The sequence below is a fragment of the Phodopus roborovskii genome, unplaced genomic scaffold, assembly GCF_943737965.1.
Source record: "Phodopus roborovskii unplaced genomic scaffold, PHOROB, whole genome shotgun sequence".
Classification (NCBI taxonomy): Eukaryota; Metazoa; Chordata; class Mammalia; order Rodentia; family Cricetidae; genus Phodopus; species Phodopus roborovskii.
In genome coordinates this window covers 253,140-268,209 of record NW_026126007.1, presented here as the reverse complement: position 1 = coordinate 268,209, position 15,070 = coordinate 253,140, and the positions used below count along the sequence as shown (strand labels likewise).

At 35.5% G+C, this 15,070-nt stretch overlaps 1 protein-coding gene across 1 annotated transcript in view; it reads right to left on the bottom strand.

The window, feature by feature from the left end:
• Positions 1 to 5,028: 5,028 nt before the first annotated feature.
• Positions 5,029 to 15,070, bottom strand: part of LOC127218269 (dystrophin-like) — a 46,725-nt gene continuing 36,683 nt past the window's right edge. Inside the window, exons 5-6 of the mRNA XM_051179303.1 lie at positions 11,471 to 11,643; positions 5,029 to 5,098 (exon numbers count right to left, since the gene is read on the bottom strand). Coding sequence (XP_051035260.1) covers positions 5,029 to 5,098; positions 11,471 to 11,643 — 243 coding nt within the window. The remainder of the gene's footprint in view (positions 5,099 to 11,470; positions 11,644 to 15,070) is intronic.

Below are 15,070 nucleotides of genomic sequence, written 5' to 3'. Positions count from 1 at the left end.
GGCCTGTTCCTCTTGACTTGCTCAGCCTGTTTTACTTTCTATTTTTTTATTTAAATTTGAAACATGCTTGTTTTACATGTCAATCCCAGTTCCTTTTTCTGTACCCTCTATCTTCCCCTGTTCGCCCCACCAACCCCCATCCCATCCATTTTCTGCTCCTCAGGGAGGGTGAGGCTGTCCACAGGAAGTCTTCAAAGTCTATCATATCATTTGGAGCAGGGCCCAGGTTCTCCCCATGTGTCTAGGTTGAGGGAATATCCCTTTTTGTGGAATGGGCTCCCAAAGACAATCCTATACAAGGGATAAATACTAATCTACTACTAGAGGAGCCATAGACTAGCATCCACATTTACCATATCTGTGTTAGTCCTATGCTGGATTCCCATTGCTCACAAGATCACTAGACAAAAAGAGTTGCCACCTCCAGTGAGATGGGACCTTCAAAATCAATCAATAATCAAGAAAATCCCATAAAATTTGTCTATAAACCAATCTTTAATGAGATTATTTTCTCAGTTGAATTTCTATCTTCCCAAATGATTCTTAGTTGTGACATAAAACTCACCGGCACACACAGTAGAGGAAAAACTACCTGCCTTTACAGAAGTCATATGTTGAGAATATTTTTGACATGATACTAATATATTAACAACATGGGAATGGGGGGGAGAATGATCATAATGCTGTGATTTTCTCACCCATGTCAATTAGGTACTAATTCCTTTGTAAACTTGATTTTTGAAAAAGAAGCACTTTTATAAGATTTAAAGGCAAAAATTGGGAAGAAAATATGAATGTAATTAATAAAGCTAGAATATAGATGTAACAAGATGCAAGGTCTTTGGATTTTACATTGGAGTCTATAAATACATTATCAGATCAACAACTAGTTGGAAATGATTATACATAATACTTACTAGTATGATTTTGACACTATTCTAAAGCTGTGGTAATGGAGAATGAGCTAGAATACATTTATCAGAACCCATGTTGTACATACCTCCTTGGTATTTCTCACAGACAATGTTAAGACAGAACTCTTGTGTTCTCCCCACAATCTGTCCCTCAACTATGCTCCAAGAAAGCTAGTATCTGTTTCTCACAATCCAAAATTGATATATACTAAAAAGCAAAACTAGTGTTTACTCATTATATTCTACAAAAGTGGATTGGAAGAATCTAGTTTATAGTTTGTTTTCCTAACTTGTTTTTCCTATGTATAGTATATAAACAATGTTCTTCTCTGATTCCCATCTCAGTATGTCTTACAGACAAGGAATGAAACTGGTGTCTTTATGGATCCATCTCATTCTAACCTTCATCTGACCTATGGAGAATTTAGGACTGAATTAGTATATTCCTTAGCTCAGTCTATCATACAAGGTAGTTTATATGAATATATTATGTGTCTTTCAGAATTTGTGTTTTACTAACTTGATATGTTCTATTGAAAAGGTAAGTAATTAATTACTGTGCTTTCCATCTCATCACCTCCTATGGAATAACCTATTGATTTTCTCTCAGTATCCATGTTGCCTGAACCTTTTTAGTTACTGGTATGTTATGAGTGAATTAGTATGGTCTCCAGCTCAATCTGTTTGAAAAGAAGGCCTGAAGATAGCTGCTTTCTGTCTTAGAACACATTTATTTCTAAACTTGATTTGTCATAAGACCAAGTTATGTTCCAGTGTGTTCTCAACCTGAAAATCTCCTACAAAGAAGGCTTAGAGAAAGTTTTTTCTTTCTCTCAGAATATCCATTTTCAGCCCCTTTCTCTTTTTTAAGTAGGAGGATAGAAGTGACCTAGTGTTCTCTCCACTTCACTCTTCCTAAAGGAGGTTTGATGGGAGCTAATGTCTTTCTTTCAGAATCTAAATTGATCTTTCCTACAGAACACTAAGTCCATTTCATGTTAAACTTCATTTATCCTGTGGAGGTGATTAGGAGTAAACCACCATGCTTTCTACTTTAATCTTTCCTACCTGAAGAATTTTTCAGGGACATAGTTTCTCTCTTTCAAAGCCCAGGTTTTCCCATGCTTGATTCCCCTACAGATAGAGAAAGGAATGAACTAATGTTCACTCCAACTCATTCTGCCCTACCAAGGAGGTTTATGGTGAGCTTGTGTCTGCTTCTCAGAGAACATTTATCAGTCTTTTCTATTGAAGAGGTTATGAGTGAACTACTATTTTCTCCAATTCACTATGACCTCAGATGGAGGCTTGTGGGGAGCTTGCATCTGTCTCTCATTATCCATTTCATCCTATATATGGTATATCATGTTGATGGGATTAGAGTCAACTAGTGTGTTCTCCACAACAGTCTTTCTTATAACGCATTATAGTATGAAGTTAGTGAGTGTATCTCAGTATCTGACTCATTTTAATCTTAATCTGCCCTATGAAGAAATTTAATCATTAGCTACAGTAATCTTCACCTGTCTATGCTACAAATGAGGCTTGGAGGGCACTGTCTCTGAAAGCTGATATTATCCTAACCTTTATTTGCTCTATGTACATAGTGTAAATAGTGATGTGTTGAGAAGTGAGCAGTTTACTTCATCCTTTCCTTCCAAAGCATTAAAAAGTCTTTGTCCTTTAGAATCCATCTTTTTCTGTTATATAGATAACTATTGGAGTTTGCTACCATGGTATACACTTCCACCCATCCTATGAAAAAGAGCTACAGCCATAGTTTTCAACCTTCCTAATTCTGTTTTTTTAATACACTTCCTCATATTGTTGGGCTCTGAAACCATGGAATTACTTTCACTACTACTTCTTAATTGTAGTTTTGCCATGGTCATGAATTATAATGGAAAATCTGAATTTTCCAATTGTCTAAGGTGACCCCTGTGAATGGGTGATTTGATCTTCTAAAAGGGTCATAACTCACTGTTATAAGTAAGAATTTTCCCTGCCAGACTGGACCCACCACCATGCCAGCCCCAATTATTACACAGAGACTCTGTATTTAATATAATGCTATTGGCCTGTTACTTGTTTATTATCAGCTAGCTATGTCTTAAGTATTAACCCATTTCTATTAATCTGAGTATTTCCACGTGGTCTCATCTTACTGGAGAGAGACCCTGGACCTCTGTTGTCTCCAGTCTCTACATGCTGAGTCCTCCCTACCACTTCCTCTAATCATTGTCTCCTAGTCCAACCAATCTTACTTTCCTATTGGCCAACAGTGGTTTATTCATTAACCAGTATGAGAAACATATTTATAGACTGACATCTCCCATCAACTCACATGTTGAGAACCACTGTGCTGAAAGGAACTAGCATCTGTCTCTCAGATTCCAAGATCTTGTAACTATGATCTAGTTTACAGTGTATATTTGAAGTGTTCAAGGTGGGTAAAAATGCACTTGTGAAATCTCAATCTCAGATTTTGCTAGAAAGGAGGATTCCAGGGTGTTAGGTTTTGTCTTTTGGAATCCATATTTTCCTAATATAATTAGGTATACAGAAAAAAAGTTACAAGTTAACTACTGTGCTTTCCAACTCAGTATGGCCTACAAAGAACACTATGAGGTAGTTCAATTTTGTACTTTCCATGCTGTCCACACCTTGACCTGTCCTAAGGAGGTTAGAAATGAATTCGTTGTTCTCTAACTCCATTCATCCTATGAAAGTGGTTTGGAAAAAACTAGTGTCTGACTCTCAGAATCCACATCCTTCCAAAATTAACCTGTCCTATAGAAGTTGTGTGTGATCTAATGTGGTTTCATACTCAATCTGTCCTATGAAGAAGATTGTGTCTGTGTCATAGTACCCATATTGTCCAAATCTTAGTCAGTCCTATTTTTAAGGTTAGGGGTGAACTTGTGTTCCTTCACCTTAATCTTTCCTATTAGAGAAATTTAACATCTGTCTCTCAAAATACATGTCTTAACCTTGATCTGATCTACTGAGGAAGATAGAAGTACACAAATGTTCTTTCCATCTCAGTATTTCTTAGAAAGTGTGCTTGGAGATGAAGCCAGCACTACCTTCCAGAATACTTCTTCCCATGACGGCATCAAGTGAGCAGAGGTAAAGTTTCCTTATCTTAATCTCAACAAAAATGAAAGAAAAAAGAAGAAGAAGAAGCATTTTTTATTTCTATAGGTGGCTTTGTCACCATTTGTCACTGGATAAGTGAGCTGAGATTTCCACTGAGATGGTTCTGTTTTTATCTCTTAAAAGAATAAACATTAATGGCAGTTTTCCACAAAGTTGAAGAGCAACAATTACAATAAAATACAATTTCTTTGTACAAAAACAAGTGTGCGTGTGCTTGTGTGCTTGGAGAATGCTAGTGTCTTTCTTCCAGATTGTATGTCATTCCTAATTTGATCTTTCTAAAGGTGTAGGGTAGGAGTTAAATAAGGTATTCTCCATCTCAGTCAGTACTTTGGCAGATGATTAGAGGAAGCTTTTTTTTTTTCTTTCAGATTCCATATCCTCCTAACCTTGACGTGGACTTAAAAAGGAATTAGGATTGACATAGTATACTCTCCACCTCAGTCTACTTTAAGAATTATGCTTGGAGGGAACTAGTATCTGCCTCTTGGATCCCATTTTGTTCTACCCTTGATTTATCCTATGTAGGAATATGTATGTGAATTAGTGTACTTCCCACACAAGTCTGTTGTCTCAAAAATTTTTATAGGGAGCTAGTATCCGTTCATCAGAATCTATGCTGTCCTATCTTGATTTTTCCTATGGATGATATTGAGAGTGAATTGGTGCACTCTATGTCTCATTCTGTCCTAGGAAAGGAACTTGGAGGAAGCTAGTTCTGTAACCATGTCATCCTAAACTTGATCTGTACTAATGAGGTCTAATAACGATACCTGTGTTATAACTAAAACCTGGTGGGAAGTGGAACTGCAGGCATATGTAATCACAAATCAGTTTACATTGGTCTCAGTGACCACCCTTTCACTTGGTAATGATTTGCCCTCTCAAGAAGCTTGGCTGAAAGAATCAAAGAGGATTTGCAACCTTCTTGATGTCTTTCCTAATCTTGTTTTCCCTATGCTAACGGAGTGTATGAATATTCCAAGATTCCTTCAAAGTCTGCACTGGGAAGATCTTCAAACATTCTTGAGAATAAAAAGAACATGATAAATTTTGCCTTAAATTTGGTCTTAAACATGCAAAAGGAAATTATAACCAGTATTAAAATATCAGTATATTTCTTTACTAGTCTTCAGACATTACACTTAAGCAAGAAAGATTATTTGAACAAGTATTTCTCACTAATGATTACCTTCCTGGTATCCCTACCTGCTTTCTAAATACTATTTCTCATAGCTATAATGTAATATACCGAGTCCTAACAAATCATGTTTTCTGGTTAAAGGAGGCTTGCAGATACTCTATTGGCAAACTTACAGATGCTTAAGTCTGGTTATGCCTTCAATGAATGTAAGCTTGATTTCACTCAGGTTTTTCCCATATTGTCCAGTTTTACTGGACATTACAGCTGGTATATGGGCAGAGGCATGTCTTCCTGGTAAGAAACTGCCATTAGGCCTTTCACCTATTTAGGTGACAAGTTTCTGGTACAGATTCTAGCCAGCTAGAAAAATATGTCTCACATTTCTAAACAAAACTTATTTTAACCATGATGATGGGAGATGCGATTCTGTAAATATGTTTCTCATACTGGTTAATGAATAAAGCACTGTTGGCCAATAGAGAAGGAAGATAGGTGGGACTAGGAGACAAGGAGGAAAGAGGAAGTAGTAAGGAAGAGTCAAGATGGAGAGTCTGGAGAGAGCAGTAAGGCTCCCAGTAAGAAGACCACCTGGAAATACTTAGATTAACACAAATGGGTTAATACTTAAGACAGAGCTAGCAATAAGAAACTAGTAACTGGCCAACAGCATTATATCAATACAGAGTCTCTGTGTGTTAATTGGGGCTGCTGCAGCAGCAGGACAAGACGGGAGGAAAAACCTTACTCCTTACACCATGATGTCAAGGAATTTCTCTCTTTTAATCTATTTATGTCCCTCATGGAGTTACAGTAGAAGAGATTCATTACCCAGCATCTGAATTCAGATTGGTAGATGAAAGGCATCTTGAACTCTAAAACTTCTAAGATGACCTGCAACATGTTATACATCTCATTGTTAAGTAGATGATGGAGGCAGAGAAATCATCAGTCAAGTTGTTACATATGACAAAGCCTGCCAATGATTTTTGGCTGGTTTACTTCCTTTTATAAAGAGGCACATTTTCTCTAACTACACATTGAGTAAGAATTATGGTACTACTAATAGTCTAATGTTTTATATGTCATAGATATTACTGGCCTCATATGACAGATTCCAAAGACACAAACTTCCACATTGCTATCTTGTGTTTTGTATTATTGCCATCAGTTAAGCTTTCTCAAAGCCGCTTAGATCAACCCTCTCCTCTGAGAAATCCTTATTATTGATCCTATACCTTCCATCCTTGTCAGATGGATGCAGTTAAGAGCCATAAGTGTCTTCAAGCCTCTAACTGCAGTTAGGGTGACTTCTAACATTGAAATAGGAGACTAGGTGTTATAGAGACTCCATGGTAGCCAGATAGATAGAGAGGGGTCATTAATATTGGGAAGAGTGGTTGCAAACTCTTAAGATAGCTGGTTTCTTCTTACCCTCCTGATTTGAGACAAAAGCCTGACAGCATAAATCAAAGGCTATGTTAGCATTTGTCTTCCACCAGAAATCTCCCTGCTGACAGACTACCACAAAAGTTCAAGGTTTGATGAAGACATGTTAATGACAGTATCTAGCTAGTCAACCATACTATTTCTCTTCAAATTTACCAACTCTAAATCAGGAGGAGAAAAACTCTTCAGAGGCTTTCAAACTCTAAACCTTGAGAAGAAACCACATTTTTCAGTTTTTTGAGTGCCCTCTCTGCTTTGCAGAGGGTCAGTTTCTCTGGGTGCCTGTTGCATATGTATAAACCTCATCCACAGGAAATATGTTTCCCTAACCTGCTGATTGTGGTTGCTGTGTTTGAAATTCCTGTGCTACAGCTGAAAATTTTCTTGCCTTTAATTCTTTATCTAGCAGAGAAAACAAAGCTGATCAAGACATTTATTTTTTTCTGTATCCAACTATTATGTAAGCATATATGAAATTCTCAGAGAATAGATAGATAAAATAATTATTTCTTAAAAGCAAGTTACTTTAGTTGTTATTACATATGTATGTATATGCACATACACACACACTCTCTAAAATATAAAACATGCAATAAAATTAGTCCTTATCATTTATTTGTACATATCTTTTCAGAGATAATCATTTGGTATTGAATAATCAATTGTTGTGCCCTTCTCTAGGGAATATTGATCCTCCTGCTTTTGGTGTCCATCAGTTGCCTCTAGTTCTTTGCTAGGCTTAAGACATCAGTGAGTTTTTCCCTTTTCCTATTATCATGTCTACTGGTATTCTTCTGGTTTGGGTCATATTTAGGTCATGAATTTCAAAGAGGAGAGGGTTAAGGAGGAGAAAATAGAAGGTAAAAGTGACATAATTATATTAATCTCAAAAAGTTAAAAAAATATTATTAAGAAAATGTTTTATGCTATTAGTATGTATAGTGTTTTCCTTGGCATTGAATGCTCTTTACAGTATGTACCTTTACATGTTTGCTATTGGTGTATTGGTGCTGCATTTTTCAAATGCCAGAAACTAAAATTGTTCTTCAAACTTGAGATCTCTTTAGTACCATAATTCCCTTTTCTTTATCTCCATTATCATTAAGTCTGTAAAAATATCTCTGGGTATTAAATATTGTATTCATTCCTTTTGGAGAATTCAGTCCTCTAGAAAAGCACATATTTCAATTGAGACCCAAAATTATCCACTAAAGAGCATTCATAGTATCAGACTTAAGAGATTGCTCAGTGTTTAAGAGTGCTTTTCCTTTCCCAGAGGACATGAAGTCATTCCCAGAACCCATATCAGGCAGCTCACAACTGCTTTTAACTACACCTTTCAGGGATTCAGTACCTTCTTATGACCTCTGAAGGCACTTACACATACATGACATGCACTTAAACAGATAGATACACATACAAATATATATAATCTTACCTGAAGTGAAATGCTACCATGAACACCCTGAAGTTCACAAAGGACTTAGTTTCTTATTTAGTCATAAGCATAAGATGGGTTATCATTTCTATATTCAGACCCATTTGTAGATTATTATATATAATCTATAATCTGCCTCCAGATTCAGTGAAATTTGATATGCGTTATAGAGATTTCAAATCCATTCATAAATATGATTTTTAAAAAACCTTCATGAGATTAATAACATGTTCTCATCAATCAGAACTTACAGATAAGGCCCTTAAGACCAACAACTAACTAACTCATAGAAAGGACATAGAAAGGTCCCTTTCCTATAGATTTTCCTTCTCATCTAGTCACCAAGCTATAAATTTCCAACTGGATTCACCATTCCCAAGTAAAACTTACAAAGGAGAGTCTTCTGAGGAAATCCTCCCAAAGACCCTTTGGAAAGGCAACATATAACTAATTAAGTGGTCACATTCTAAATGTTTTGAGGATTGCAATTTGGGATGACTCTTAGGTAGCTAAACAGATATTAACTGGGTTAAGGGTTATTGAGGATGTACACTTTCCTCATCATCATCGGCTTATGCATTGAGAAACCAAAATTTCAGGACTTTGGTAAATGAATTGGTTCTGAATCTGAATCTCTCTTTAGCCCTTGGTTGAGACACGACTTTCTGTACTATTGAGAAGATTAAAATCATACAATCTTGTTTTAGTTTTCTGACATAAAATATAGGTAAGCCACTTTAGCACTTAGAAGTTAGTTCAAATGGTTTTCTCAATCACATAGGCTGGAAAATGTAATTCCACAAAGCTCTGTTCTAGGAACTATAAGAAACAGTATGATGCTTACCTGAAAAACAGGGTGTACAATTGTCCTTTTAGTTAATGTGTATTCTCATCCGTCTAAAGTTTTTTCTATAAAATTGTCTCTCTGACTACTCTTGACACTCATCCTCTAACAGTGTTTGCCTCAACAAATTGCCTCTTTAAGCACGGCCCATTTCTCCATTGGGTGTACCTCATGTTTTCTATAATAAATTCTTACTTCTCACCTGGATCCTTTCAACAAAGATCACAATTAACAAGGAGCTGAGACTAGACCAAAGGGAGATCTCGGTAACATAATGGATATCTTTTTCTTAGACTATGTCCTGGAGTAGGAAGAGAAAGAGCATAAAAATTTAAGTGCAGCTTAAAGGTATTAGAATTTAATGTTCATGTTTGCTATGTATTTCTTATCAGTTACCTTTTTGTCTCTCTCTGTAAAACTGGAACCTGGTTTCCTTTCAACTTCACTGTAGTGGATATTGTGTTTGAACATAAACCTTTTAATTTCCAAGGTCTCTGTGCTCTGTGTCTTTGTTCTATATAGCTTAGTCACTCAGTCATTGAAATCAGGGCACTGAATGACATTCCTAAGAATGCCAATGACAATTACCTTGGATGAGAAAGCCTAACTATTTTTTTCTTTAGAAAAACAATATTAACATCTGTCAAATACATAGAGGCAGATAATTCATTAAGCAACTGTGAGGAACCTCTTGAAAACTAAACATGTAATATATAAAAAGATAGTTATTGATGGCTCATTCAGTACCAAGGGGAAAAATACGCAAATGCTGTTACACTGTGGCAGTGAAAGAGTGGGTTAGGCATAGAACAAGCTGGTTGTTTCCTGTTTTACTTACAAATATATTCAGGAATTATAAAAATTATCAAATATGGTATGTGTACATGCTTCGAAAATAAAGCCATTTCCCACTTGAAAAGAAAATATTAAAGAGCCAAAAAGTAGTACATGAAATGGTCCTCAATATTTTTGTTTATCAGCAAATATATAACTGAAGAGCAAGATCAATATGTCTTCAGGCCCTTAATGTGAAACATGTGGCTTCATTAATGAGCAAGAACTTATGATGTGGAATCAATAGATCTATCTCTTCTTACCTGACTGTACTGAAGCTGTGAAAATCTTTCTTTTGTTGTATTTATGAAAAACCAATCTGTTTACTTTGTTAAATGTGTGGATTAGCTCCAGTCAGGCTCCTTTCTACAGTCATGTTGCTGAATCACTCACCTGGAAACCCAGTCTGGATGGGGCTTATTAAGCTCAGCTGGAGCAAGAAATCTGACAAAGATGCTTACATTGAGTTTGCCCTTGAGTTCAGCCTTACCACAAGGAAAATTTATATTCTGACCTTCTCTGTAAGGAAGAGATGGTAGAGTTGGAGAAAAAGAAAAGGGAACAAAGAAAAGATAAATCTAACTGACAAACAATAACCTCCATGGAGATTCAGGAAAGTTGAAGTCTGATGGCATAAAAAAATTAAACATCTTTTGAAGAGACAGTTAATAATGAAGGAAATGTTATTTGGTATCATGTTTAGATTGATGCTGTATAGCTTGTATATATGAAAGTATTGTTTTAGTATATTTTATTTATAAATAAGTATATATGCATATACATATATTTATGCACCATTCCTACATGGTTCTAATTTTATTTGAGCTGTCATAAATTAATTTATTAAACTTTATTATCTAAGAAAAGTAAACCATTATTTCTTCATTTTAAGAATTATAACACACCTGGACTACAGTAAAAGCTGCTTAGTTCATTATGTTACACTGTTATTTTTATGAGGGTCCACAGAGCTGTTTCTTATTTGACAGAAATTGCTTAGCTGCTATAGAGAAACATCTTTTAAAGTTCTGAGATATAGAACTCACTATACCCCTCGTTTTGCCATGGTTGCTAAAACATTTGGTATTTCTTTTAATCCAGACTAGAGAAAAAAAAAAAGAAGAAGAAGAAGAACTTCCATGGCATGCTGGTGTTTGGTACGTAAGCTTGCATTTCAAATAACAAATATTTACCTGTTCATTTATCTGATCTGACTAAAACCAATGACATGAAATTTGGAACCACATTTAGTTAGATAGTATAGGCTCAAATTTATGCATCTGTTTCTATTAAAAACAATCAGTCCCCTTAAGCAAAGTTACAAAATACTCTAGCTATTTAGGAATCTCAGGGTAATATGTGTCTATGGTTTTTCCTCCTTCAACAATAGCCATATGTGATTTTAAAATATGAAAATATCCTGGCTGTGGTATTTAAAGTATGTAATCCCATTACTCAGAACTGAGACAGTAGTATCATAAATTTTAGGTAGTCCAGGCCTACCTAGAAGATACCCTATCTCAAATAAAAAAAAAACAACATAAAAAATATGCTTTCTCTGTTTCAATAAATACTTATATTGATATTGTTAACAGCATGTGGCATAGTAGAGGGACCAGATAGCAGTAAAATACACCATCAGTGTCTAAATCAATTCTTAAAAAACAATTTAAATTTCAAAATAAACTCACCTGTGACTATGGATAAGTGCATTCAAAGCTAGGCCATCAGACCAACTGGATGTGAAATTGGTGGCATTAACCTGTGGATAATTACGTGTTGATTGTCGAACCCAGCTCAGAAGAATCTTTTCACTGTTGGTTTGCTGCAATCCAGCCATGATGGTTTTCATCACATTTTTTACCTGTGTGTTAAAGAAATTTTCAGTTAGAAAACACATTCCCCAAACAAGTACTTCACATTTTAAAAAGAATGCCCTAGTTTCAGGGATGAATTGTGGGAATATCATTCATATATATATATATATATATATATATATATATATATATATATATAGTGTGTATACAGATATATGTATATGTATTTGTGTAATATTTTAAGGTATGTTACATTTGTTTATTTTGTGAAACATTTGTTTAATTGTGCAAAGATGCATTGTATTCTTTTATGTTGCATTTGTTTAACTCTGTGAAGCTGTGATTCTTTGCATGTCTAAAATACCTGCTGTTCTAATAAAGATCTGAACAGCCAATAGTAAGGCAGGAGAAAGGATAGCTAGGTTATGTCACTGTTGGCCTGGTTCACCTTGATGTTGAATAAGGCCACTTAGATTCTCTGTCACCGTGTGCTTTAGCTCTTTCTCTTTCAACTCCTGCCACCCCGTCTTTCCTTGTCTATCAGTCTCCAGAGAATGACTTAATAAACATGTAATCAGCATAGATTATTTTCCCTGTTAAACTACTTCCCAGAATGCATTACTCTAGAGACTAAGGCAAGGCAGAGATGGGACTTCCTGCTGAGGAACAGAGCGAGAACTAGTTTGCACAGTTGGCAGGATGATGAATAAAGGATTTTCAGCAACAGAAAACATAGAATTCTCTGGTAACTAGATGATGAATGAAAATAATATAAAAATAAAGATAACAATGTGAATCACACATAGAATTAGCTTAGCAAGCAGAGGTAGGAACCTGAAATGACAGCACATTAGTGTTATACTCTTTTTTTTTTCCTAGGTGTTTCCAATGGCTGAGTTTACCTCTCTAAAATGGACATCTTAAGTTCAAAGGAGGAAGGAAAAGAATAGCCTTTAATTTTATTATAAAGACAAGTTCTTACTATGTAACTCTATCTGGCCTTGATCTCATAATTCTCCAGTGTCAGCTTCCTGACAACTGGGATTATAGATCACCATGGACCTATGCCATCAGAATGTTGTTCAAAGCCACTTATTTCAGAACATAAATATTCAGATTATGTTTCAGGCTAATAATTGTATGTGAAATGGAAACTGGAAAGTGGTGAAGAAGAAGTAAGTTTGTGTTCACAAGTTTTCTCAAGACCAAAGTTCTCTCCAGCAGTATTAAAAATATAATACATGGCATTGGAAGGAAGGAGTCACACAAATGTTTGATTTAAAGGCAGTCACAATCTGATAAATCTAGAACATTTACTACATTGACCAAAGTATGCTTTTATCTTTTCTGAAATTCTATGCCTTCAACTATTTTGTATAAAGACATATATATGATCGTGATGAAAAAAGTATTTTGAAATTCAGGGGTGAATGAGGAGAATTGAACAGAGGGATATTTTAAGATTGTTACGTGGTTTTAAGTAAATAGAACAATATGCTAGAAGAGGTGATGTAATAAAGAAGAGAATGAAAGAGTCTTTTTTCAAAAAGCTAAGGTGATTTAAGTACACAAGTAGAAAGTAACACTATGTTTTAGATAATGAAAAACTAAGTACAGGCATTTCTTAGTATTTCTGGGTGTAAAACATACTTCTCCCATAACAACACCCCCAGTAAAGAATAGAGTAATAGCTTAAAAGCAAACGAAGGAAATATCAGAAAGGACATGGTTGACATTCTACCTTGGAGTATGTGGGAAAGGAATGGATGGAGTCATATGGAAAACAAACTTAATGACAAACACAATTTCAAAGGCCTTTTGGTGATCTCCATGTGCCTGAGTTATCCTCCTTGCTTTATCATAGCTGGTGTAAGTAATACCCAGTGTGGTCTGCAAACTGTGTCACTCCACAGTCTCTTACTAGGTAATCAGAGAAATACAGCAACCAAGAATGTGTTAAACATCTACTGCATCCATTCTACTAGCTTTCCTGACATCTGTTGTGGTCCTGTATGCATTACTTCATTTTTGAAATGTTTAAGCTTTAGTTCTACAAACAACTGATTGTACGGAAACTGTTCTTCCTTTAAGATATTTAGAAAAGCATTTAGCAGCATAATCACTGGTGGGAGGCTGAGTATTTTGCCACATCACTGGTTTTATTAAAACCACTATTATATGAAAAATGGCTGGAGACTTGCCAGCTTTGCCTCATGTTAGAAGTTATATTTGTTCTCTGTTATTTTCATACTGTAAAATGTAGTTGAGCCCATTTAAAATAAAGATACACAAGGCCAGTGGGGTTATCAACATAGCTACTGAGCTGAGTGGGTACCTCTGATCCATCCACTCTGTATCAGAAGATGTAATATTTATCATTGTAACAAAAGTAAACTCAAGTAAAAAAAAATAATTGTGGTGATACTGAGGACCCCCAAATATTAGACCCAATGAAAGAAGGTACACAGAGAAGAGCACATATGAGAAGATCTGAGTGGAGTGACATATCAAGACAACACAAATAATATATACAAAAATATTTTAATGGTCCTCTAAGACTAGAGAAGTAGCTCAGACAGATTATAAAGCCAGCAAAATTTCTCTTCAAGGTAGTATAAATGTGCTAAAATTGGAGTGTTGTGATGTGCTCAAATCTCTGAAAATAGCCTAAAATTTTTGTTTGACTCGGAAAGAACTTCCTTTCTTACAAATACTTTGAGAAGCTATTGACCAAAAGGATTAAGCTAGATTGGTAAACATTGAGTTTTACATTGAGAATTAGTAAATTGATGGTTAAAATATATTTTAGTAGAAGCATTACCCCCAAAAGGGTAAACTTTAGTGGGAATAAAGGACAGGCAGGCATATCTCAAGTATCTCCACATTTGTAAAATATTTGAATATACTAAGCAATCTTGTCATGTGTACATCCAGTTAAAAAAAATGGCATGACATACTACTAGTTATCCAGGAGCTAATTTTGCATATAATCCTGATAAGAAGATGTGATACATTTACACAATGGAGTACTACTCATCAGAAAAAAATAGAATCTTGAAATTATCAGTCAACTTGATGGAACTAGAAGAAACCATCCTGACTGAGGATACCTAGTCACAAAAAGACAAACACAGTATGTACTCACACAAATATGGATTTTATACATGGAACAAATATTATCAGCCTAGAATCCACACCCCCAGAAAAGCTAGGAAAAAAGGAGATCCCTAAGAGAGACATAAATAGTTTCCCAGAGAAGGGGAACCCATTCCACATAGATGGATACTTCCGTGGCCTAGACACATAGGGGAGGGCCTAGGCCCTGCTCCAAATGATTTGACAAACTTTGAAGATTCCCCAGTGGAAGTTCTCACCTTCCTGGGCAGCAAAAAAGGAATGGGATGTAGGGGTGGGGTGGGGAACAGAGGAGGAAAGGAGGGTGAGGGAACTGGGATTGACATGTAAAACAAGCTT